Here is a 26,891-nt window from a genome sequence, read left to right as displayed (position 1 = left end):
TAAACACGAATGTCTGGAGAAACTGTGCACATGAAACAGAATGTACGCAGATGGACTTCTCATTCGTTTGGCATTGTTAATTTAAGCACATCACTCAGTACACACTGAAATCTCTCTCAACCATCCATCAGATTTCTTGGTTCGATCTGCTCCAACATCCAGAAAGGAAGCATAAGGATCCTGTTCAGCAATCGTACTAAACTTTGTTGCGGTTTGGAGATATTTCTAGTAAAAAGTAATAGTTAGGTATCAGAATTAATGACATACTCCCTCATTATGACTGTGTGTGCTACCCATGCAAAGTAATAAATATAAACTAAAAGAAAAAATAAGTTCTAATGCCCAGGATAAAACATGAGGAGTGTAATTTGACATAGCTCCAGATTTAATAATGCAAACCTGATAGCAGCAGGTAGATATCAGTTGAAATGCTGGCTTTAAGTGTTCAGTTTTATTTTATTTTTTTTTAATGGAGTTGTTTCCTGTTTGATATTATCATAGTAATTTGAACCATAATATATTACCCCAATAAATTTGGGGTGATTTATTAAATCTACTGAATATTCCAAATATCCTCATTCCAGGGAAGAGACAAAGATTTCTTTCCTGGTTAGAAACGGTAAGCCTCATTGCCAAAAATAACAGTTTACTTGAGATTTAAAACACCTATTCCATACAAACCTATAATACTTCTTTATTGTTTGTGTAAGCTGCCGATCCCAGGCATGTGAAGGCTTGGGAAAAAAAATGTGCCTGGGACATGCTAAAGCAGCACTGTGAGCGATACCGAGCTCACTCCTCGTTATCTGTGCTGGGGCGTCCCTTCCCTGCTTCAGCAGGCCACCCCGCATGTTTATTTTTGGTCGGTTCTCCACTTCTCCTTTTGTAACAGATAATCGCAACTGGAGTAGTTCAGTTTTCCATGTTCTGCTATAATCTACGTATCAGCGTCGCGCACCAGGCTCGTGCCTGCGCGCCCCGAGCGCCTGGCCCCTTCATTCCGACAGCGTCCCTGGGAGGCAGGGCCGGGGTGTTCCCCGGGGGGCGTTATTGGCCGTAGCTCGCTGGTGGCTCGCTGAGGCACAGGGCAGCCCCGCGACCTGCCCTGCCGCGCGGGGAGCAGGGCAGCCTGCCGGCTTGCCCGGCCGGCGCCGCGGCCGCTCTTCCCTTCCGACGGTAGGAGCCCCGCTGGCTGCTCCGCAGGCGCCGCGGGGCCGCGCTGCCCCCGGCGCCGCCCGAGCCTCGCGCTGCTCCGCGGCCGCCGGGGGCACCGTTCCGAGCGCGGGCCGAAGTCCCCGCGCCGCAGCTCGCGCGGCCGCTGGGCGCCGCGGGGACGGACGGGGCCGCGGGCGCGCCCCGCTCCGCTCCGGGCTGCCGCCCCGCGCCCCCGCGGCTCGAGCGCCGGCGGCCGCCGGGCTCGCTGCGGGCTGCGCGCTGCGGGCTGTGGGCGCGGCCCCGCAGCGCCCCCCGCGCGGCCGGCCCGCGACCCGAGGGCGCGCTGCCGCTCGCTGCCTCGCCATGCACCGCGGGGGGCGAGGCCGGCGCGGCGGCCGGGCGGCTGCCCCCGGCCCACTCACCAGTGCCGCAGGAGGGCAGGACGGCGCCGCGCCCCGCTGCCCCGCATGCTGCCCGCCGCCCCGCGGGGCCCAGCTGCGCCGCCGCCGCCGGCCGGGCTCCCGCGCGGGGCTCGCTGCGCGGCGGCGGCCGCAGGCCCGGCCGCGGGGCTCGCTGCGGGGCGGCTGCCGGGAGCGAGGCGCTGCGGAGGGAGCCGTTGCCAGGACGCCGTCGCCATGGGAACGCGCGCGCGGCGGGGCTGCGGCGGCCGCGCGGCTGGAGCGGCCCCCGCTCGGCGGCCGCCGGGACGGGCCCCGCGGCGCGGCCGCGCTGCGCGGTTCTGAGGGTGCCCGGAGCTCTGCGGGGCGTACGCGAAACGCCGGCAGAGCGCGGGGCTCCGGAGGCCGTCAGCCCGAGTCGGCGGCAGGTTGTGGGTCTGTTTGTAAGGCCGCACGGTTACATTTTCAAACCAAATGTAGGTTTTAGCCTCGGCTAAACCTCCCCCATCACAGAAAAGGTGATCGCTCCATTTGCTCAGCAGAGGCTATGTGCCCGGTGAGGAAGTATTGCTGGAAAAAGCCAGCGCCTATAAGGTACGTCTCTGCCTTCGCTTCTGGGTCCCACTCGCGTCACCGTTTGGACTTTGGTACAACCACCTTGGGTAAACAAGCGGTAAGTGAAATCGGGATCACACTTACTGCACCCGTCCGCTCTGAAATAGCAAATCGTCTCTGTTTTGGGTAAGGCACTGCTGTACAGACAAAGCGTTGCAGTACTGGATATCTGGCGGATGTGAAGCTTAAAAGTCTCCCAGGGCGCCCACACTGTTATAAAGAATAAAGCGGCATCTGGATCGATTCTCTGACTGAGCTGTTGAATTTAAAGTTATTCCCATAGCGAAGGATCAGGCCGAGAGCAAACGACGCCATAGGTGCCTTCGAGAGGGGATAGTGACTGATGTAGCCTCATAGGCAAATTCAGGCTGGAAGGGAGCTCAGGAGGCCTCTAGGCCACCCTCTGCTGAAGGCCAGAGGAGGTTTTTATATGGGGTTTTATCCAGCCCCATATTGAAAACCTCGAAGAACAGAGACAACACAGCCTCTCTGGGTGTGTGTGCCTGTGCTTGACTGGCCTCCAGGGGAAAAGGTTTTTCCATATACCCAGGCTGAACCTCTCTTGCTTCAAGTTGCGCTGTTGTCCTCCCATCAGGCAGCACTGCAGAGGGCTGTTGTCTCTGTAACCTCCTTGCAGGGCTGCATCTCAGTCCCCCAGAGGCTCCCCTTCTCCAGGCCCCACAGACCCCATGCACTCAGCTTCTCCTCTCCAGGCCTGCGCTCAACGTGCTCAAGTTTATCCATGTCACACGTGTATCGGGGGCCCCAAACCAGACCCAGCATTCTGGTGCAGTTCTGACATTTATGGGAAATAGTGATGTATTCTCTGACTCTGCAAATATCTCAACTAATTTCATGCACCTGCATAGTTCACGTACCCTTGTGTAGTGATTCTTCTCGTTAACAAAATGCTCAGATACTTAGTGTTTTCTTGTGTATATGTGGTTGCAAGGTGGGACTTAAAAGCTAAGCAGCGTCATATGGTTCTCTAGGGTCAAATATTTGTACCACCTTAATCTACCTTGATTTAAATGAGTTTCTGGTGTGCAAAGAATGCAGCTGTTATGGATACAGCTACTGGTTCTCTCAAGCCTCTCTAATACATAAAAAAGTGTAATTCACCTGTTGGATCTAGCAGCACCAATGTGTCCCAGAAGTCCTAGAAGTGATAGAACTAGACTGGAAGCCCTGGCATCCGCAAATGCCGGTTGGTTTGTTTGGTCCGTGGCAACACGTACTTGAAGCAAACTGATTAAGGGTATTTTATTTAAAAGACACATCAATATTTGTGCCTCATCTCGAAGTCTGGTAATTACCATAAAAATATATCTCTGTCCTGGTTCTGTCCGCTTTCTCCCACTAACCCTTTGGTCTGGCAGCAGCCCTTAGCACAGGAGGTGCCTGCTATGTGGGCAGATAACATTTAAATGCTGCTCTTCCCTAGGCTTTCAGGCTGGCCATGGTCTGAAACATGGTATTAGGGTGAATGATCTTCAGTTTGACCCAACACAGCTATTCTTTTTATCTTGTCTTACCAAAAATCATGGGTTTTGTTCTTATATCACTTCTTTGATGTTTCTAACAGGAGCAATACCAAGTATTGTATTTTATGTAGTTATATCTTTAGAATAGTTGATAATGAACAGACTTTTTTTTTTTTTTTTTTTTTCCTATAAGGTGATTTCAGATTGCTTTCCCTATCAAGGCAGAACGGTAACAATAATTTATTGTGTAATGTTCATATGTTTCACTCAGGAGTGGAACCTGGTTTTAAATAATCACAGATTAATAGAATTAAGTAATTTAAGTTGGAGGGGACGTCAGATGATCTAGTCCAATTCCCCACACAAAGCCGGGCTAATGCTAGTGACTGTATAGTCACTATAGAGACCATATGTGATGTTAGCGATGTTATATCAGGTTGCTAGTGGTAACGTAGCGTTCTGATTGTAAAGCTTCTGAAAAGTTTCAGTAAATCTCCCTTTAAGAAAAATAATACAATATTCGTATTTTTGCTGATGTGATCCTATGTAGCTTAAAGTCATAGGAATACAGGAGACAAAACTCCTGGGTTACCAAGAACTTGCAGAGTTCTTCCAGATTTATACCAATCTTGGGAACAACAACATTAGTCACACATTTTGGTTTGCAGTTGGAGAAAAATTCAGTTCCATGAGTTCTGAATATCTCTTATGTCTGAGGTTTCTCTTAATGAGATCCAGAGTAAAAAAGGCATACGATTTTTTCCTCAGCAAAACAGTAAAATGTGTGAAGGTTGTTGACTTTGTTACTATACTTTTCTTTATTCTAATGACACTTCAAGTGGACATGTTGAACCTGGCATGTGGGTAAGCACGTTTCCTGCACAGGTGTGCTGCTCTCATTTGAGGCTGACAAAAGGGAGGAAAGGAGGAAGATACTGTGTCAGATACACAGAAGGAGACTAAAAGAAAATGGAAGTAATTATACTGTTTTCCAACATGGAAGTTTTATCTGTACTAATCAATGAAGTGACTTCATCACTTCTCAAGTCATAATCCTCTCTCTTTTTTTTATACATACCATGTCATTCCTCTCTATATTTCACAATAAGAAATTGATGATGTATTTTATTTTCTGCAAGTAGAATTCACCATTTTCCAAGTGTAACTAAGGGCAGAATGTAACCATCCGCATTTTGACAGAAAATGTTAAGATTATTAAAGAGTTTATTTATTTTTTGGAAAGCAAATAGAGCAAAAAGTATGTGCATTAAATTTCTAAAGTTTGCTTAATTTTATACCATTTGTTTTTCTATGACATAAATGCCTCATCTGTCTAAGAAATACCAGATTGTGTGGTTTTCTAAGTAAAAGTCCAATGTTTTATTAAGGGTAATAAGCCTTATTTTAGTAGCTTTCAAGCATTAATTAAATCATTAATTAAATAATTCTGATCAACAGTATTTAACTATGTGGCCTGAAAAACTTACTCTAAATATATTTCAGAAATAAGAGAAAAAGCAGTAGTGCCTTTTAAAAAAAAATGTCATTTTTAACCAATTAAAAAACAAGGCAGTGCCTATTCCATTAAAATTTCTAATCTTTTCCAGATTCACTGACTTCTCTTAAGAGTTAATTCTTTCTGAAGCCACAATAAAATTTTAGAATGAAGGCCAAGGGAAAGTTGTACTCTGTGGTGTTCCCAGAGGTTAGGAATATGTTTTCGTGAAGGCAGTTTGGCCTTTAGACATTTCCAAATCAGCTGATTCCAGCCGGGTGCTGGGACGCGGCATTGCTTGAACGGAGGCAGTGGGACGCGCACGCGAGTTACCCCGGCCCCCGGAGAGAGCAGCTTCTCCCCGCGCAGCACTGCTGAGCGCTGCATGCTCCAGGTCGCCCCGGGACGAAGAGCCTGTGCTCCCTGCCGGCCACCCTGCGGCTGCCCCCACCCTGAAACTGGCCCCTGGTGTCCAGTCACTGAGCCTGCCCATACACTGAAGTGTTTCACTGAAGCTTGCTGAAGTAATAGGGATCAAGAGCTGGAAAGTAAGTGCTGCGAGTGTTTGCATCCAGAAAATGTCCCCCGAATTATTCTTGGTGTTGCCACTTCTGTGCTTAAGATGGAGGTGTTACTAACCAAACCCAACACTGTCCAACTGAATAGAGACAAATCAACCCACCGAAAAATGCCGATAAAAGTTCTCAGTGCAGGGAGTTTTTCTTCTTTTTAAATTTAGTTCTTATAGAAGTAACCTGTCAATATGAATTTTGTGATAGAAATGTCACCGCTTTTAAGTTTTGTGAATCACTTTAAATGTATGCAGTTTCCTTTTGGCTCTGCAGGAGCCCTTCAGGATGCACACGTGGCTTCTGCCTTCCTCGGAGGTGCCTGCTGCACCTTGGGAGCTGGAGAAGCTGAGGCACACAGCCCGCTCAGGCACACCACTGCTGACGTTTGAAGGGAAATGCCTTCTCTCGCCTCTCAGCATGGATGTTGAATAAGTATCATTCACTTAATATAGTCAGCTTGGGAATTAGATGTTTATCATTAAAATAAGCAGAACTAAACCTCTATGTTTAGAAGCATGAAAAGAATTTTTTGTGAATGAGACTGTGCCCACTATGTACAGCGCTTAGTAAAGGTTAATGCAAAAGGAGAGCACAAGTGCCTTTTGCCCCAAAATTTTTATTGGAAGTTGTTTTCTAGTCTGTCTAGAGTAGATGGATCCTAGCAGGACAGGTAAAATGCAGTGAGCTCTGGACTAGTTTCTCAATTAACTATCCAATATGAACGTAGTTTTTTGGTGCTCTAGTGAGATCCTTGTGAACTAGGTTTTTCCACCACCTATTTTCTCTTTTTTTCCATGAATTGTTATAAAGATGTTTGTAAGTATGTGAACATACATACGTACATACAGATCTTAAGAAAACGAACTTAGACATTAGGAGACCCACATATGAAGCAGAAGTAAAATTGCATAAAACCTATGTAGATTTTGTTTCTTATGTCTGTCCTGTATATACACACTCTTGATACTTTAAGGTTGTTTTTCTTCACTGTTTATCTTCGTCTCATAAATTTATATAACATCTTCTTGCTCAAATGAAGTGCTAGGCAAACTATTTTCGTTCTGTTTCATTAAAACTGCTGTTACTCACCTTCTGTTGGGAATCGAAGTGTGAAACTCAGTTCCTGTGAACTTCTGCTCACTTCTAGCACCATCAGATATATTTTTACTTCAATAGCAATTGCAGGTTTTATTTACCACTCAGCTACTTTCTCAATGAAACCATTTCCCTCTCCGTCATAGCAATGTCAGTTAATGTCCAGGCAATCCAGTGCAGAAGGCCCAGGCTTCACGCAGTCGGTATTCATACCGTGCAAGCCCAGCTGAGCTGAGGCAGTGATCCTGTGCTTTCAAAGTGAGGGTGCAGCGTGCTGCCTCCCCAGGGAAGCTGCTCCATTTCATCCACAAGGCCGAAGCTTGAGAGACTAAATACGAGTTTTGTCTCGTTCCTGTATTGACCCCATGGTCTGAATTTGTAATGTTCTATCAGTCAAGTTTAACATTTGCAGAGTAAGCTGCTGTGGGCGGTGGTAAGGGGCTCGCAGGCCGAGGGCAGGCGCGGGAGCGTGGGCCGAGCTGCGGGACCCGCCGCCCGCGGAGGCCCAGCGCTGGCCTGCTCTGCCTCAACCGCCTGGCAGAAAGGAATCTACCTGTTGCTAATTGCTAAGTTATTTTGGAAGTGAGTCTTTATTTTGCTTATAAACAAAAATTGCCTGCATTAATATATTCTGTATAAACTACTCCGTTTTTTTTTTTCCAGTAACTACTCATGTTTTTAATCAGTGATTAACTAAAAAACAGTACTTAAAATGACTAACAAATACATGGTATTAATAGGGAGTGCTTTTCAAAGTGGTTCAGAAGCAATATTAACAAAGGACGAGGGTCTGACTGTAAGCTGGTTACATTATTACCATTTAATTTATATTCCCGCTTAGAAGTGGTGGTTAGAAATCCATTGAAGTCAATGCCAGGACTTCAGACTTGAGGAGAAAGGTTCATTAGGACTACGGCCCTGGACTGTAAATGGGTTGGCTTAGTTGGCGCCTCAGAAAACACCCCCCGGGGCAGTTACATTGCTTGAATTCTGCTGAAATGCTGCGGGCAAAGCAGGCTGGATGCTTTGCGAGGAGGCGCCAGGCAGACACTTGCGCCTTCCCGGGCGGGGGTACGCGTTGCTACCTGGTATCAAGATACCTTGTGCTTTCTAGCGTGGGATTGGAGGTGTTTGCCTCCGGCAGCCTCGCCGGGCGCTGCTTCTGCTGCGCTCCGCTCCGCGGGAGAGGTGCCGCAGCGCGGAGCCCGCGCTCGCGGCGGCAGGTGAGCGCGGGGCCGGCGCCGGGATTCCCTCAGGAGTGACGTGCGGCGGCGCGCGCCGATTGGCTGCGCCCGGCGAGTTCTCCATTTATGGACACAGGGCCCGCGCGGCCGGCACGGGGCAGCCGCCGCTGCCCGCCCCGGCGCGGCGCTCCCGGCCCCGCCCCGGCGGGCGCTGCGCGCGCGGGAGGGCGGGCTCGGCTGCTCGCTCCGTCCGTCCGTCCGTCCGTGCCGGGGCGCCGGCGAGCCTGAGCGCAGCCGCGGGCAGCGGAGCGGCGCGGCGCGGAGCCGCCATGGTAGGCGCGGGCGGCGCGGCGCGGCGGTGCTTGCGCTGGGGGCAGCGGGGCTGCGCGCTGCGGCGTCCGGCGAGAGCGGGGCTGCTGCTCGGGGCTGCTCCGTCTTGTTTTCCCTTTGTGACTCCCGCCGGCGAGGCGGAGCCGGGCGGGAGGCGGCGGCGGGCGCGGGGAGCGCCGCTGCCCGCGCCCGGCGTTGGGCGGGCCGGCGCCGCGCTGCGCCCGCAGGTGCGGAAGCTGCCTGCGGTGCCCCCTTTCCCCTCGGGAGGCCGAAGGCGTTTCGCGTGTTGGCGTCCCGGAGCAGAGCGCGGCGCGCAGGAGGGGCGCGCGGCTGCGCCCGTGGCTCGGGGTCTCGCGCGGCGGGTCCCGCGGGCCCGGCCCGGCCCGGCCCGGGTGGGCGCCGCTGCCGGCGGGCTCAGCGCGCCGCACTACTGTCCCAGCGCACTGGGGCTGGGTTGGCCGTGGGGAAAACGGGGGCTAGTGCGTGAATCTGGCTAGTTCTTACTAATTAGCTGCTGCTGGTTAATAGTAACTTCCATGCTAAAGTGTTCCCGAATGACGATTGTAGCTGCCTGTGGCAAGCCTCGTTATTTTAACATACAAGAGTTCAGGATAAGTTGTGAGAAATGATGTATCGTAACAAACTAGGCCAGGATCTGCAGCTTGGTTCTAAAGCTGTGTCTTAAAGAGGTGAGAGCTCAGGTGTGCAGGAAGCTTTTGCATCGTTTCCACTGATGCTGAACCTTATTTGAAGACTGACTGACCTTGTCCGTATGTACTTAGAGCTCCTCTTTACTGACGAGGTGGAGTCTGAAGCTGGGCTCCTCGTGTGCAGTATAGTTTAAAGGATGCCCCTCTCCCCCCCCTCCTGGCACCTGTGGGTTTGGGTCAAGCTGCTCCTGGTTGAACACAGACAGACCTTCAAACTAAACCATTTTAGAGATCAGGAGGCTAAAGCCTCTGCTGTGATGAGGGTAGTGAATACCACCAGCTCTTCCAGCCCTGTTTCGTAAGGAGTTGTGGATAAGGTGGTGCATGTGATCCCTGTGAGTTGATTATTGAACCAGGTGGTTCAAATCAGCCTTTAACTGGAACCTTTGCTCCCTGGGGTTTGCTTTGCCGGGGATACCTGTGGCAGGCTTTCTGGCAAAGGCTGTGAGTCGTTGTCTGGTGGATATCATAAATAAATCAGTTTGAAGCAGGAATGCTGTTCCTGCTTTGAGGTCACTGTTTTTGTTGTACTGTCGGTGTTGCAGTTGTTCGTGCTTTGTGTGCTTGGCCCCAGTACTGATGGGGGCGTGTGGCAGTCCTTGTGCTGCGTGGTGAGTGGTACCTGCTGCTTCACAGGGCCCTTACGGGGCATGTGGCCAAATCCCTTGCCTTCAGTAAAGGAGGTAACTGTGCAAAGGAGGTAATTCAGCAAAGAGCTAAGATTTCCAGTGACTTATGCAGAAAATGAGGAAAGGGGTCTTTCCTTGTTGAATGTCCCTTATCCAAAGACAAAAGTATTTTTCTGAGGAAATTCTTGTAAAGGGAAAAAAGGGTATCTACTCAAAATCAAGATCTTGTCATTTTAAAACTGATTATTGTATAATATTAAACTGAACAAGTTACCAGGTGCATTAGAGTTCTTGAGTAAAATAAATCTGATATTTCAAGGTGATGTGAACTGAATTTTTAAGATTATCCGTAAGCAAATTAAAATGATGGTGACCAGGGAATGTTGCTGGTTTAAAAAACAAACAAAACCTTTTTTTTAAAGAACTTTGCTGGCTAAACCATTGTTCAAGGTAGTGTTTTACAAATTAGAGCTGGCAGTATTACTGATGTTTACAATGACTGCTTAAGAACATGAATCACAGTGTTAATATCATGAAACTTTACTCTCATTCTCCATGTGCTATATAAAATAAGAGAACCGGTAAAAGCTTTTATTTTAGCTATTTTGATCTCTATTGGGGGGGAGGGGAAGCAGAGTGTCTAGGAGTGCTGTGCGTTCCCCGCATGAAGCCTGCGTTGTCCCTATGGCTTTGGAGTGACCCTCTGCAGTGCTGCCAGGCCCCCGCACAGTGTGCTGAGTGCTGAGCTACTGCTGCTGAGCTGCTACCATGGGCGGTAGGGTGATAGAGCAGAGCCCTCAAAGGTGATACTTCAGCCTATGTGCCTTCTTTCCTCAGGGCTCCTGGTGAGACTGCAGCTAAATGAAATCTAGCAATATGTAAGCACTTTTTTGCTGCCTTATTTTTAATCTGGATCAATATCCATATCTGATCAACTACTGCAGTCATGGAATGGGTGGGCTGTTACATGTCAGGTAGGAGCATGCAACAGTCAGTGGGGCTGAAGTGTATTAAAGCTGACAGTTTTAAGAAATGGTTGACAACTTACAAGATCCTATAAACTGAGAGTTGAGTGCTCAGGTTGCTTGTCCTGATGTTTGCTCTCTGAATGCTCCAAGCAAGGACCTGTGTCTGGGAGAGCCCCTACTTCTGGTGAGATGTTGTGTCCCTACAGAGAGCAGCACAGTGGTGGTCAGTGTGAGGGCTTCTTGCCCAGGCCGGCTTCTCTTGCTAGCATATCCCGTGAAAGTGCTGCAGGGTATGCTTCTTGGTTTTTTTTTTTCCTTACTTATGTAAAGGAAACAAATGCCTTGTTCACTGCAGGGGAGACTTCATCCCGGACCCAGGTGTACAAAAAGCTTGTGCTGCTCACCTGGTACTGTGTGGTCTGCTCTAACAGTTCTCTGCATTCTTGTTAATTAGCCATTTTAATTCTTTAATTCAAAACAAACTAGAATCTCTTAACAGCTTAGCTGCAACTTGTAAGTCCTCAAAAATTTACATTATGAAAGTATAAAATAGTGCCAATTCAGTACAGGACTGGATCCTTAATGCTCAGGAGACATTCTGGCAACACTGAGCTGAAACTTGCTTGGAATTGAGCATAAGATCAGGTGAACTTTGTGGCTTCTGGTTTCTATAATGTGAATTTGAAATGACTTTCATCTGACCTTCATGGTGCCCGTATGTTTTTTGCTGAGTTGCATTGGAAAGCCTTCCATAGCCTGTCCTGTATGGAGTTGGGTAGAGAATCCTGAGTCATGTTACAAAAATAAAACCCTTTTCATTAATAAAGACTCGATCTTGAACCTTGCACTTACAGTAGTTCAATAGCCTTCAATAAAAGATGCCCTGAGTGCTGTCAGCTGGCTTTGGCTCTCTGCTTCGTAAGGATAAAATACTTGATGTCTAGAAGCAAACATTATACTTCTACTAAGGCATAAGCTGCTATGATAGTTAAGAAAACAACCCCACGTTTCGTCAATGATAATTTTTACCTTTTTTTTGCATAATCTCTAATTTCCATTGTTCCCTGTTATCAGATTGTGGTTAGGAAAGAGTGAGAAGGGAGAGCTTCAACAGAAAATGGGATCAGTGATATCTGGCGTAATTTACAGTCCCTGAACAAGCCAAGGTCATTGAGTTTGCTTCTGTCAAACAAAAACCATGTGTTCGCTTCTTGCCTTTAGCCAACATCTCAATGCTAAGCGTTTTGCTGTAGTGCTGCAATCTGTACGTGCATTTCATCTGGTGTATTTCTTTGGTGGTTTTCTGCTCTTTTCTCTCTCCTTTAGGGAAGGCAAACAGGTTGAGTTTGAAAAGGAGCGCTTTTTTTCTGGCAGTTCTGTGCTGCTTAATATCAGTAGATGTCAAATACTTACAGCCTAATCCAGCAAGATGCTGAGCATGTCTTGATTGCATGTAGTGCCTGTGAAAGTCTAGAAATGAAAAAATGGATTGGTTAGCCTGAAAGTACTTGCTAGGCTTTAGGATTTGGTCCTAAAATAGCCAATGTAATCAGGACTTTGTAGCCCTGTCCCAAGTCTTTCCTGAAAGAAATTTACAGGCAGGACACTGTGCTTCTGTTTTGGAAGGGTGTGTTTCTGTCTGGTGGTGCAGACAGTAGCATTAGCTATAACCCTGCTCTCTGCCAAATGTGGAATAGTAGAGAGGATAACAGCATATGCTTTGCATTATGGCTAGAGGTGCATTCATGGAAAAATCTTCCAGCTCTGTTGTTCATGTCTGATACATGAAATAAAACACAGTAGCATGTTCAGTAGCAAAACCAACAATTCATGCTTGCTGTGTTTTGTTTTTAAGTTTATACCATGTGTATATATGGCTGTCTCTGTCTTCCTAGTCTGAACTTTTAGAACAGTTAATGAGTATGTTGCATGTCAGAGCACTTTTCCAACCAGACTATTGTAAGCAGAATGTTGCCTAAACACAGCTTTTGCAGGTGATTAAAAACTGAGCATGTAATTATGTATACATGTACATCAGCAGGATTTTCCCCATAAACTTTTGCCTTCCAGAGTTCTTCCCCTCCCCCCCATACTTAGCTAGCTTGTTGTGAAGGAATTGGGGTAGTAATGCCATTAGTTTGTAACTAAACTCTCCACAGCTACTTTCCTGACTTGAAATCACAGATAACTTGCCCCAGTCTTACTGCCTCATCTTAAAGCACTGGTATGAATTGGGGAGGGATGGAAGTTAAAGCAAGTTTTTTAGAGCTGTAGTGACTGCTGGCCAGGGGCAGGTTGTCAAGTGAAAATAATTTGCTCCCTGGAAAGCTCTCTGTAGTAATCTTAATATCCTTGCTGTATGTGAGGGATATTTTTTACCTCTGCTTGAAGCAATTAGAAGTTGCTCAGCTTTTTGTAATCACTTAAAATTTCCTTCAGAACTACAGGTTTGATCTCTTCACTGCTTCTAGGATCAGACAGGGTATGGGTGACAGTGATCTGAAAAGTCACACAATGCTCTAATCAGGTGGTAGCAAAGAACAAAACTTCATGTATTTATCAACTCCCAACTTCAACGTAAAGAACCTGTAATTGCCTGCATGTTTAGATTTGCTATATAATACAGTATGCATAAATGTGTAGATAGAGATCATAAATATCTTCAGAGCTACAAAATAATCCTTTGCATCAAAAAATCTTAATAAGTTTCAGTTGCTACATTTGGTGAGGAAAGGAGCAAAAATGTGGGAAGTCATCTTTTCTTTGTTAAGGACCTTGAGTAGCCTTAGGAGTGGATTTACTCTATTAAATATGGAATATTCTGACATAAATCACTGTAGTCCTGGGCCAGACTGTCGCTGTATTTTGCTTACGCTTTGGTTCTGGTTGCTGCCAAGGTATATGGCACAAAAGTGACAAATCCGTCTGCTTCCCTGTCGAGTTTCCTAAAGCACTACTGTAACAACTGACCTCAGCCTGCTTTTTTAGGATCTGGATTAGGAGCCCAATGGAGTGCTGGAACTGGACACTGAAGTGTCTCTTACCACTTGGGTGGGACAGGTATTAGAGGTGTGTGGGATGCTTGCTCCTTTGAGACAACCATATCCAAAGGATCATGTCTCATAGCTGTTGTATGTTATTTGGCTTCTATTATTTCTAATACAAGGGAATAAAAGTATTTAGTGATATGCATCAGAGATATAAATGGCAGAAGGCAAAGAAAAGAATCCTTCCTGCGGTCGCAGGATCGGAACGGAGAGCTGTCCTGCTCCTCCCGACCAGCTCTGCCCACGCACCCGGCCCGGTGGCGCGGGCTGCCAGCGGCTGCGCTCGCCTCCGACTCGGCCCTTCCTGCGCAGTCTGCTGCTGCCGAGCCCAGGAAGTGTGGCCGTGGCGCTCTCCTGACTCATCCTCACCTCCAGGCCTTCCTCCCGGCTTGCTGGCTTCCCTGCTGCCCCCGCCCAGCCCCGCAGCAGTGCTGCTGCCCCCGGAGGCCAGCTCTGCGCCCGGGGGTCTGTTCGCTCCCTTGGCTAAACCCTTCCCATGCAAGGGGAAGGGCTTCTTAGTGTGAAGTACTTCTGCACAGTGAACATTACAGGTGTTTAATTTGCTTATTTTTAATAAATATACCTCAGACAAGTGAGTAATTAGCCTTAGAGTTACTAACTCCCTAATGTGCTACAGAAAGTACATCTGATCTTGAGATTATTTAATCTGGAAAGCCTAGAAAGTGGGTAGACAAAGATGTCCTCACTGAGGACACAGGAAATGTAACTGCTTCTAAAGCACTGGGGAATTAGGGGCATAAACTGTCAACTGTATTTCTAAATTCTTTACTTAAAACTTGAAAGTTTTGTGTGTGTTTTTAAACAGGAAGCCAATGAGAGAGCTCACAAGGAAACAATAATTAGAAGAAAGAGTCAGGGATGGCCTCGGAAATGCTTATTGGAAAGCATATTTAAGAGGATCTGTAACAACTCTAAGGAATTACCTATTAAAATAGTTGTTAAAATTCCTTCCAACTGCTGCAGGTGAACTTGGAGTGGCTGGAAGTTCCGGATCTCGGCCCCAGCTGATGGTCCGTGTGGTTCCAGCAGTGTGGAAGGGGCTGCGAGTGTGCCCCCCGCCCTGTCGCCTGCCGGGAGGGAGGGCTCTCGCGCGAGAGCCACGCGTGCCTGTCGGGGAACAGCGCCAAAGCAGCCTGCTGGGGTGGGACAGCAGCGGACTCTCTAGCCCTACTTCCCTCTTGAAAAAACAATGCAAAGGGCTTAAGCAAAAGCACGTGCTTCTGGAAGCTATTTTGATACTTTGTTCAGCAATCTGACCTCTAAATGAGAGGGTGTTTTTTTTTTTTTTTAACATCCTTCAAACAGGAGTGGCAGTTTCATAGCAGCTTGCTGCACTTTTGTCTGCACAGGAAGCATGAAGGAGTTTCTTTGCCAGCTCACAGCCACTCACTGAATCACCTTCATCAGCTGAGCCTGAGTCTCTCCAGTTCCTCACTGTCATCCTTGTCTAATTTAAGTATCGAAGCCATGTTCAAGTCTGAACAATGAAGCCTGATGTCACTGCCAAAACACGGCATCTCCCTTCTGGCAAGTGTTCTTAATGTTTGAGACTTTAAATCTTTCATGCTTGTGTCTTACTGTGCCATGCCCTGCTGCCAGATGTTTGGTCCTGCACCTGGGGCAATTTGCTGTTTGCAGTTGGACATTGCACTACATTTGTGAGCCTTTAAGTTCTAGGTAGTTCACCAGTGCTTGCTCTGATTTTTTTTTTTTTTTAAGTGACTTATGTCTTCCTATGCTTTGAATTGTATCTTACCAGATAGGAATACAGAAAGATGGAAATTAGGACTCACTAACACACTTGCGGTGCCAAGTGGTAGTCATGAATTTGTCTGCTCTTGTTTGTTCTTTTCTTTCTGCCTGGAAGGATACAAGTCTGTACAGTGCTTCTCAACTTCCAAACTGGCTTTTGCAGTATCTCCTTAACCCTGTGTTATTTCCAGCTTTATAAAACCGTGCAAAGCTAGTACAAAGTTTATTTGAATTCTTTGCGGCAAATGTTGCCAATGCTTTTAAAGTCTCATAATACTCTTGGATTACAACTCCTGTGCACTCTAATAGCTGTTTTGTTATAAAGTTACTACAAATTTGGGGCTTAAAAAGATGAGGGCAAAGATATACCTAGCTACTGTGAATGTTTAAGAGTTAGCATTCTGTTGTTGGTCTTTGAGCTGTTGTGATTCTTCTGGCATGTACTGAACACCTTTTGATCACTTAAGTGACTTAAGATTTTGATCACCTTAACTGCAGATGTTTTGGGATGTGAATGAGAAAATACTCCATTTGCCAAGTGAAAGAAATTCTGTTTGCTAAGTGAGAGCATTTTTGAACCACATTGAAGGAGTACTCTTTCATAGGCCTAACCTTAAATGACATTTCACGACAGTCTGGAGTGCGTACTCTTGGTCTGAATTGTGGAAGTTCTACAGTATCTTTTTCTCAAAGAGCTGAGGGAAATGAGCTATTTATGTATTCCCTCAGTATGACTTGGTATTGGCACTTAAAAAATCCTATCAGAATATAGTTGGGGAGAGCTGAAGTTCTTAAAAGCTCTAGTGATATAGGACTAGTTGATCTAGAGGACAAACTAATTAGTGGAATCCACCATTGGATTTAGACCATCGTATCATCTTTAGTTAAGTAACTCTTATGTTGATTCTTGATGTGATAGTTTTATGGAAGCAAGTTGTGGACCACACACAGCATTACTTTTGAATCTTCTGATGTCATTCCTACCAAAGTCTGAATTAAAACTCTGGGTACTGTGAAACTATTCTGACCTGTTAGTGTATGATTTTTATTACATATAACTTCTATTCCATATACTATTTAATATCGTGCTGGAACTGTTCTCGAGTAATTTGTTTTATTCCTGAACTCTAAATTGCTTTCATCCACAAAAAGATACTTGACTTTACAAATTAAAATGCAGACTTAGTCCCCCTAAGTCCAGAATTACTTCAACTTTTTTCTACTTAAAATTGTACTTATACTCAGTCATGTTTCCAGGACTTGGTACTGTTTTGCTGGCAAATTCCAAAGCTTTTTTCAATGCTTTCCCCTCAACTTTAAATATACACTAGTATTGGTCAATAATTGCTAGATTCAGCAAACCAAATACTCCTATGAAAAACATTCTGATCTTTGCGCTGGAAAAAACAATAACTTTCTCAGGGTGAGGCAATCCAGATGTGTTCTCAGATTCTGAGCATATCCTGACTGTGTGTGTTACCTGCAAGACTTGAATTTGACTGGCATAAAGTGCCTTTTTTGTAGTTGATTGGTGGTGGAGAGGGGGAAGCATGGGCCTAGTAGTATCTTCAGAGCAGCTGCTTAAAGATGCTGAAATGCTTATGTCCAAAGCGCTAAAAACATATGAATTGGGTCCGAGCTGAGCCTAAACTGTCTGCATGCAGTGAGCTCTTTACTGCTCTGCAATGGCTGTTGGCTTGGCAAAGCATCTCTTTCCCTCCTAGCAGACAGTGCTTGTGTGAGGAGGGTTATTTCCACTTCCAGTGAGGTGACAGGAACTTGGTGGGTCCTGTGGATTCATGGTGGTGGCTGCTGTTATGTTCCGCTTATCAGCTGTGGAAGGCAGAGTCGCCTCAGTGGCAACTTCTGAGTGCTGTAAAGACCCAATTCGCATGTTAGTTCTGTTGTTGATCCTGGCTCATAGGAGTAGAGCATCAGCAAATATTCTCCATTTGTAACAGTTGGAGTTGTAGTCACCTATACAGACTGTACCATTTGCAGTGGGTTTTTTATTTGTTTCTGAAGGTAGAATTAGTGCTTCGCATGTTTAGGAGGAGGAAGAGAAATCTGCTGTTGTTTCGTGGCAAACAGATTATGATACGACCTCCCATACTCCCATGGAGATCTGATTCAGCATTTGGCCCTTAATAAACAAACACTTAAGTTCCACTTAAATCAGAGCTGTATTAGGGGAGGGAACATGACTTCATTGTAGGAGAGGTCCACTGCTTTTGGTTTTTGGCCATATTGTGCTTGCTTTCTGTCTCTGGGTTGTAACCAAAGAGTTCAAGGCATGATGATTCTCAGATGAGAGGGGCTGGGGATGTGGCTGGAGCAGAGCAAGGGAGATTACTGGAGTGCCTGAGCAGTGCAAGAACACCTGATAATGTGAGAGTATCCAGTGTGTGGACCTTGGGATGAATGTTAGTTTCCTAAAGTCTGAGCAACTGCTTCTGGTAACTGAAACATTAGTCTGGGTTCTTCAGCAGCTTCTAGATACTTATCTACAGCTGTCACTGTTGTCTTGCAGCACTGCATAATAATTTGCACCTAGCAAGCAGTAGAGGACTGGGTTCTGTGTAGTAGAGAAAATAACTTGCCCAATTTGTTACTTGCTTTAAATAGCATTTAAATCACCTTGTATGATGCTCTGCAGTTAATAAAACACTTGATACCACTGAGATGCTTCTGCTTGTGGTAAATAAAAGTACATACAATAATGAAAGAGTTGAAACTATTCTAGTTTAAAGCTGTCTTCAGAGTGTGTGTGTGTGTGTGTATATATATATTTTTTACAGAACTTACTGTAGTTTTCACTGACCTTGACCTCTATCTCAGGAATATGTTTAAAGTGCATGAACCTCTTTTGAGGCTATGAAGTGCTTAAACTTGGAGTGACATATAGAAGTAGAGAATGGACTAATGACATCATGTAGATAGTATGGTTCCATTAACAGATAGATTTGATCTTAAAAGAAATAGTGAGCTTAAAAGTCAGTAACCCAGCTGACTTCTTCAGCAGTCTTAAAGCTGCTCCCGTGAATACCACCCTGCTACCCTTTAAAAATTTTTCTAGTAAATATGAATTCTAGTTCCAGAGCTCTTAGTGCTTGAAGCACTGGCACGCCCAGTCCACAGAGACTTGATCTCAATATGCAGAGCAAGTTCATGACCAGCAGTGGTTTCTTCCTGTAGCTTGCTTTGTATTTGTCTTTGATTCACTGTAGGAACACATGAGAGGAAACAGAACAACACTGGTCACTTATTTCCATATTTGGTATCATTCTAGGCAAAACAAATACCTCTGTCCATTGAGAAGTGATATGGTGTTTCTGGAAAATCTAGCCTTCCTGGAACCGTGACTTATTCTTGACAGGGTCACATCAGGCATATTTTCTTTGTAGCTGTGTATGATGCAGTCTGCTATATAGTCACAGTGGTGCTGAGCAGTCAAGTAGCACTAATGGAGCTAGTAAAGTGTGGTAATATAAAGATGATTTTTTTTTTTTTTGCATCTTTACAATTCTAAAATCTTGTATCATTGTATGTTACAAGTCTTTGTTATACAGCAGTGAATGTGTTGATCTGTGCATTAAAAGCAGTATATTTTAAGTTACATTTAACAAGAGTAGAATTGGAATTAGTGGAAGCATCCAAAGTACTTAGCAACTAAAGACTGAATGTTCACTTCGCTGATAGCGGAAGAAGAAAGAATGATGAGAACATACACTTCAGTTGTATCTCTCCACTTGTTCCTTTTCCTCTGTTTCTTGTGATCTGTACTTGGATGGGCTTGTGTTACTCTAGTACAGATTTTAAGAGGGGCTCAAACCCAAAGCTGGATTTGTTAGGCCTAATAAAGCCATATTTAAAAAGAAGCAGATACAAGATCATTTAGAAGGAAGCATTGTGATCCTAGAAACACATACTCCCTACTTCTGCTGATGTCACTCGCTGTCCTAGCTGCTCCCACATAACTTGGTCATAAATTCCAATTACTTCTGAGAGAGACGATTTCGATCTTTTCTTTAGGAGTCCTGAGCTTGGTCTCCTCATGTTGTAAGCAAGCATTGCGGTCTCTGCTTAGACCAACTAAAATTCAGTTGTAGAAGGTGTCAGACTGACTGCCTAAAATCAAGCTGTTACAGATGTATTTGCAAGAGAACTAATTACTTTCACTTCTGGATAAGAAAGGAATGTCTCGGGTTGGGGGAGGCCCCAAACCTCTTCCCAGAACAGCAGAACACAGTGCAGTTCTCTAAATGAACTGTCGTGATGGCAGGATCAGTTTATAGAGATATCAGACAACTTTTTTCCAGTCACAAAGTTCTTTGTGGGCAGGAATCCTAAAGCTGTTTGTTCTGAAAACAGGCTTAACTATGTGAAAAAAGACAAGTGCTGAAGCAAGTACATTTAGGCTATATTGACAGTACAGCCTGTACTCTTGAGTTGCATATGTGAGTATTTCATAAACCTTGTAGTCATTAATGATCTGATGAGTCTGTTCTGGAAGTAGTGGTTTGAATGTAATGGAGAGAAGCATGTTGTCACCACAATTAATGAATTACGAATAGCTATTTAGTCTGACACACCTAGAGTGTTCACCTACTGAAATGAGGCTTTTTGATCAGATAATTTTAATGACATGGGCTGGTGCATTTTTGCACACGTGTTCGTTAGGTAGTCTGTCGCTTATGCCTCTTTCAGTAGATTGATCTGTCCTCAGCTTATAACGCATTTAAAACTGAAGGAGTTAGCAGGTATACTCTCGTACTGCACGGCAGGACTTTCCTTTGGGCCGAGACCAGTGAGCTCGGAGTAGTAGTGCAGCACAGGACCTTTACTCGCCTCTCTGCCTGCTGAGCAACCCTCGTGCCCACATGTTGTAGTACTGGAACAACTGCAGGCTGATGCTACTGTGTGGTGGTGTGTTTTTGTTGTTAGCTTATGTTATTAGTTACTGGAGAAAGATTTTGATGTTTTTTTTCCTACATGGATTTAACCTATAGGCACTTACTAAACAACGGAAAAGTTGTCAGAACTCCATCAGACGTGCCCCGTGGCCTGAGCCTTTAGCAGCTGCAGCTCTGCGCCCTCGCTTCTCCAGGTTTGTTAGCCTCTTCCTTGGTAGCACCTTGGCTGTTTATTTTCCCTTTTGTGGAGTGTTCTTTGCAAGCAAGTAGAGAGATTGTTGGTCTGAGGTTTATATGGGAAAAGAAGGAAAAGGTACAAGGCTACTCAGAGAAATGTGCAGTTCCTCCAACCCTCCTGTACACCCATCAAAAGCCGCTCTTCCTAGCGTGTGTACGTCAGGTCTGTGGCCGGCTAGAGTCGGGGTGGGGGGGCTGGAAGGGGTTGAGCAGCTTGAACTAATTTAGTCAGTTTGACCATAACCTGCCTCTTATGGTTTGTAATGGATCTCTGATACTCAAGAGCAACTCAACCACCACGGTACAGTACAGAGGAAAAGGACTTCAGCCAAAAATAGCGATGGGAGCTTCCTACTTCTAGAATGCGCTTCAGACCTGGGAATTTCTTCCTAGTCTGCTCTTCAAATGCAGTGGGGAAGTTAGTAATTGAGATGTTTGAAAGGGATGCTGTCAGGCCGCTAAGGTCCCAAAGTTTGCTTTTGAAAGGTCCAGTCTTTCAAGAAAATAAATATGAGAAAAGTTAGAGCTTAAGGTAATTGTTTTTCTTTCCCCAGGGCTTTAAAATTGTTCTGTCATTCTGTCCTTTACTGACCTAGAGTAGTATGCTTGCTATAAAATACTGTTGCTGTGTGCTTGTTATTTGAGTGCAGGTGTACAAACAGGAAAAGAAAAAAAAACAAGAGGGAAGCTAATATCGTTGCTGATTGCCAAAACAAAAAGGCACCGATTCAGTAGCTAAAATTATGTTAAAGCTGGGGACAGGATACGGATATGGTGAACAATGAGGATTTTTTTAAGTTCTGTAGCTAAATGTGTCCTTTTAGGGGTTGGTTTGCATTTATTCTAAACCAATTGAAACTCTTGGAGTGGGTAGAAGAAATCCACCTCATTAAGGTGGAACCATTTCCTTTTTTGGCCTAATATTTTCATGAAACTTAATCGTTAAAAATTTTCATCCTTGCCATTCTGAAGACTTGGAAACACCTTTTAGATGGTTTTAGTTCTTTTGTGTATCTTCTAGGTCAATCATGGCAAATTAGGATATGAAAGTATCATAACTAGCAGATGGGGGAATATTTTCTCCCTCAATCTACTCTAGTTGTAGCCATGCTAAAACATCCTATTTTTCCCTTAATTCCTGTTCCTGTTTTCCAGTCTCAGTAAGTGATAGCATGAGGGAACTTGGCTGGGAAGTGCCAGAGCCACGCAGCGGTGCAGTCCCAGGTGACGTGTGCTCTGTGGATGTTGCTGCTGCCCTGGTCTGCCTTAAAAAGGAAGGATTGGGGAATGAGTGTAACAGCATATTCCTTGTATCTGCCCCAGCCTCTGTGTTGTGGAGCCCCGTGAAGAGCCTGAATAAGCTACAGTGTGCGAAAGGGCTGGCACCCCACGTTCATTTTGACAGCCAGCTTATCCAAACCACACTGTGCCTCCTGTTCTGTAAAATGGGGTTTGGTTTGCAACAGGCGGAATGACAGATCTTTCTCAAGTAAGAAAGTTAATAAGGAGTTTAAGAGGGGATGGCACAGAGAACTGGGATCAGAGGGGTGGTGTGAGTCTGGGCTGTTCTAGGCGAGCGCTCCTGATTCCCATGAGAAGCTCTGCTCCCTCTGTTTCGCTGTAACTCTTTATCCATCTACTTCCAGGCCTTCAGTATTGCTTGTGAACCTGGTTCAGTCTTGTACCTTTTCCCCGGACAAGGCTCGAACCAGAACAGAGGCTTGTTCTTGCTCCCGGCGATCCGCTGCCTGCCCTGGCAGCGCTCGGCCCACGCACGGGGTCCCCTGCTGCAGCGCCCTGTCCTGTCCTCTTGGCCCAGGTGGCACGGAGCGACCCAAAGGCCTTGCCCAGCTTCCCACACGCTTCCAGCACAAGCTCTGGTGTCTCTCCTAGATGTTAGCCTACTAGTCTGTAATGTGATGAGAGAGTTGTGGGTTTACTAGTTGTAAATGTAAATGTGAAAATGCTTGCAGGTGTAACCTGACCAAGGAAATAGCTCTTAAATGGTATGTGAAAGCACTGAGCCCTTCTTCTGGTCCCATGTACAATGTGCACTTCTCTGTAAACTTGCCTTTAGCACACACTAACAATAAAACACTTTGCACAGAGGCAAGAAAGTTCTATTTTATAGTTTGCAGTGATGTGACAGAGATGAAAATGAATGTGTGGATGTCATCTCTGTTCTCATACCTGCTTTTACAAGGAAGTCATGTTATTACTTAGGTGTATACTGAAAAGCATACAGCTTCAACAGTGCATGAAAATGATTTTTCACCTCAGTAGTACTCCTTGCAGCAACTGCTACAGGATTTTGGAGAATTCTTAAGTAATGCTGTGAAATATATATACTGTAGAATTTGTATAGTAGCACTAAGTTGGCAAAAAAACACTGCTGGTAATAAATCTCTATTAGGAATCTGTGGAATAGTTAGTGTTAGATGTCAGCTGCACCCCACGTACTGTGTGCATGTGTTAAGATTTGGGAAGCCCTTTCCTTTCTGTTCCTAGTGCAGGAAGCTGATGCTATGATTTCAAATGCAGTTTATCTCATGAAGCGACTGTCAACACTATATGTAAAAGCAAAACAGTTGCTTTAGGACTTGACTCCAGAGCTAACACATCTCTTCTTGCACGATGTTCCAAGGCCCCTTTAATCCCTACAAATAGCTGAAACATCTCTGATGTATTTTGGAAGGTTTTCTCACTTTAGTTGTAGCCCTGTTGCTGCACCAGTGGGCCATTACTGACTTAGAGGAGCATCAGTGACTGGGTTACTAATATCACGCTCTGCACAATCCTGAACTTTAGCTGCTCCCATGCAAATACTGAGGAAGCCAAACTTTGCTTAGTGTTATGAGATCTGACAGGAGCAAACCCCAAAGCAGACAGCTGCAGGCTGCCTCATGCCCTTTCTTACTGTGAATAAGTGGAAACTAAATGGTTCTGGCAGTCAGACACTGCACAAGGAGTGTGCAGAAGTACATCTGCGTATCTGATGACTTAGTTCTTTAATTTATAGACTTGTAAGAGGCTTTTTTTTTTTTAACTGAATGAGGCGTGCTTAGCCACACAACATGAGTATTCATATTTACAGTTGTTTGCATTAACATTTTGTAGGGAAAGTAGAGACAGAGGCTTTGGATAGTTAAGGGCTGCATGCCTAATATGTCTATTTGCCATATATCTTCACTAGATGATAATTAGAACTGTGTGCACTAAAGGGACCTTGCAGAAAACACAAGTTTTCCTTAGTTACTACACTTCAAATAAAGCAAGGAGTGTAGTGGCTTCAGCAGAGTTTTTGAGAATAAGGGTGGGAATCCTAGACCTTCATCACCAAATGAGCACCTTTGTAGACGCAAATCCCACCTCATTTGCTGGAACAGTTGATCCATTCTGTAGCTTATGCCTTTTAGCTTATCTTCTATCCTATGCTTAAACAGATATTTTAATTGTGTGACAGGATAGGTTGGAGCATGCTATTCAATTGACCCTAAGAAGGTATACAGTCCACCCTAGATGAGCACCACTTTTATACCCAATAGAATTAGAAGTGTGTGTGTGTGTAATGATTTTTGAACTGTGTACTCTCCCTTGATTTCAGTCCTAGTCTACAGCGTCTTTTAAATGCTAGAAGGAAATAATGTTACATATTTAATTTAATGCAAAATCTGCTAGGCTTTAATGGAAGTAAAACCAATAGAGATCTGAAAGTATAGAGCAAGATTTTATGGTACTGTGTATAAAACTTAAACGCTGAATAGGGAATTGTAAAGTGAATTAGGTTCATCTACATATTTCCAGATTTTCTTTTAACTAAATGATACTCTAGTGCATACAGGTTTTCAGGGAATGCAATACAACAATGCAATACGACCTACAGAAAAGGCATTTTATATTGTTATAAATGGCTTAGAAATTCCACTGAAAAAATGCTTTTTACTGGTTTATTCCTTTTTGTTATTAGAAAAAAATAAAACAAAGAAACCTCTATTCTTGAAGTTCTTTCCTTCATTCACCTGGAAAGTTCTCAAATTGCTTTTGTTAACTGCCTGAACTAAAGATGGAGTGAGTCTGGAATACAGAAAATGGGATTTTCAATATAGCAAAGATTTTCAGTGGTTTTCAGTTGTTGTCTGTCTTCTGTTTGTGTAATGAATAACTCTGTACATCCTACAACTTAAAGTTCTGTGCAATATTTTGGCTTGTTGATATTCATCTTTTTTGCTGTGAAAGGTTGCTTTGGGAATATTTAAAGATCTAACTCTATGAGCAAGGACACAAGTCATTTGTGCAGTGCTGCAGACTGAAGTGTTCAGCTTGTCAGTTCTCTGAAATCTGAAACGCGCAGGTAAAGAGGAAAACATGATTTGGGAACTCTGTCCTCCTGTCTTGGAAGGACTGTTGATCTTTGAATGTGGATCGGCTACTTCAGGATTATCCATCTTTCCTGCCCCACAGGAGCAAATGTTCAGAATCGGCCTGGAGCTCGGCCCCAAAGCGAGGGGAGAATGGCTGTGTTTCAGCACAGCCCGACTAGGAGCACATAAAACTAGCAAAATACGTTGACAGGTTATTACAAATACCTGGATATTTCATGGTTCTTTGTTCATTTTTAATTATGTGTTCATAATTACAAGCATTATGTTTTCAAAAATGTGTTTAAAAAATTTAGCTTTTGAATTATTTGTGGTAGAGGTTGTTTACATATTATTTATGCCACCGGAGAACCTCAAGCAACTGATTAAAAAGACTTAACGTGTTCCTTCATTCACAAAACGCTGCTCTTAATACTATTTAGACATGTCATCATGACAAAATCTTTGCTGATTTGCTCATGTGAAAGCAAATCATTGAATTGCTGATGCAAAGGTTGCTACTATGCCTAGCCTCAGTATTGTATTATGAGAACTACCCAAATCTTTCTCTTCTATATTTTTTTTTTCATGTTCTGTGGGGAAAGAAATATTTCAAACTATTTTTTCCCCCTCCCTAGTCTGGCCTTTTCCTTTTAGTAAAGGCTTTCCTTTGTTTCCAGGCCTGTCTGGATGCTAGGGTCAAGCATGAACAGCCTGAGTACAAAATAGGCTGGCTGGAGTGTCTTATATTAGGTTTATTTATAGAGGCAAAAGTCATGTTGAGGCTAAACTTTCTCCTTCCAAAAGTCTTCAGAGTCACCAGTATTTTAAAAGAACTAGTGTTTTAGTAGGGTAAATAGTAGTATTGGAATACATTTGATACCTCTGGACAAGCCAAACTATCAAATGTGCTGTCTTTGTCCTTTGAAAGCTTTCTGAGCATTGGCTTCTTCAGACTGTGCTAGAGCGATGGTCCCCATAGTATCAAGTGGGCTAGGAAGAGCTCAATTTTATTGTAAATTGTTAGTAAACAGTCAGTACCGGAGGTTGCCAGTGCTGAGGAATTGTTTGAGATTACAAATACAAAATAAAAAAAATTTTACCTGGGGGTTGCTAGAAAGGATTTCCCTGGTATGTTTGTAACTAAATATTTTCTTTAAAGGAAGATTTACGTGAAAGTGGTCTGATAAGTGTGGAAACGTATGCTGCATCAGGACATTGACATCCTCTCACATGCATTCAGACATCATAGGTCAAAGCTCCAACAGTTATAGCACTGACTTAGTTTTTATAGTCTAGGAATCTCACATGATCATATATTGCCAAGTTATTTCAGGAAAGCACCAAATATTATGCAGTAGCTGTGGCCTGCAGGTAACTACAGTGTTCTTGTGACTGTTCCTAGCTTTTGAAGTAGCAGAAGGATGAAATTGGTAAATTGGTGAATTGGTGTGTTGGTTAAGCAGCACTCAGATCTGTCTACTCTCAAACCCTTCTCAAGAAATGATGAGTTGCAGACAGCTGCCATGGCAGAAAGCAACAGTCAGCCAAGACAGGACTGAGTGTTGCTCATGGGGAAAGAGGAACAAAGCCTGGGAGCTGGTTGAGAGGAGGGTTAGATTTCTCTCTGTGACAGTCAGAAAATGAAATAAAGCTCTTTGTCCCTTCCAGTGGCTGAAATGCAAGCCCTGGGGATGAGCCTGAGGGTTTAGGATCACCCACAGGATAGTACAGCATATTGAACACACAGAGCCAGTACCCAGGAAAGTCCATAGAAAATGCCAATACCTGCTTCTCAAGAAGTTGCTCCCAGGTCTTGCTCATGGGATGCTCTCCAATGCATAGCATTTTTCTTCCCTCTGTCTCCAATTCTTAGTTGAGCTTACAGGTGTTTTGCAATGTTTCTAGCTCAGGTATGAGGAAGGCAA

General features: G+C 44.6%; 1 protein-coding gene across 5 annotated transcripts in view; it reads left to right on the top strand.

The window, feature by feature from the left end:
- The first annotated feature begins 8,255 nt into the window (after window positions 1-8,255).
- The window catches only part of MYO1E (myosin IE), a 94,973-nt gene continuing 76,337 nt past the window's right edge, over window positions 8,256-26,891 (top strand). For all 5 annotated transcript variants that reach the window (XR_009959504.1, XR_009959505.1, XM_062584154.1 and 2 more), the window contains exon 1: window positions 8,256-8,330. Coding sequence is in view for 3 of the 5 variants with exons in the window: in XM_062584154.1 (XP_062440138.1) it covers window positions 8,328-8,330 (3 nt within the window). In the remaining 2 variants the exon portion in view is untranslated. The remainder of the gene's footprint in view (window positions 8,331-26,891) is intronic.

This window comes from Rhea pennata, chromosome 10 (assembly GCF_028389875.1).
Source record: "Rhea pennata isolate bPtePen1 chromosome 10, bPtePen1.pri, whole genome shotgun sequence".
NCBI classification, from domain to species: domain Eukaryota; kingdom Metazoa; phylum Chordata; class Aves; order Rheiformes; family Rheidae; genus Rhea; species Rhea pennata.
This window is presented reverse-complemented; position numbering and strand designations above follow the sequence as displayed.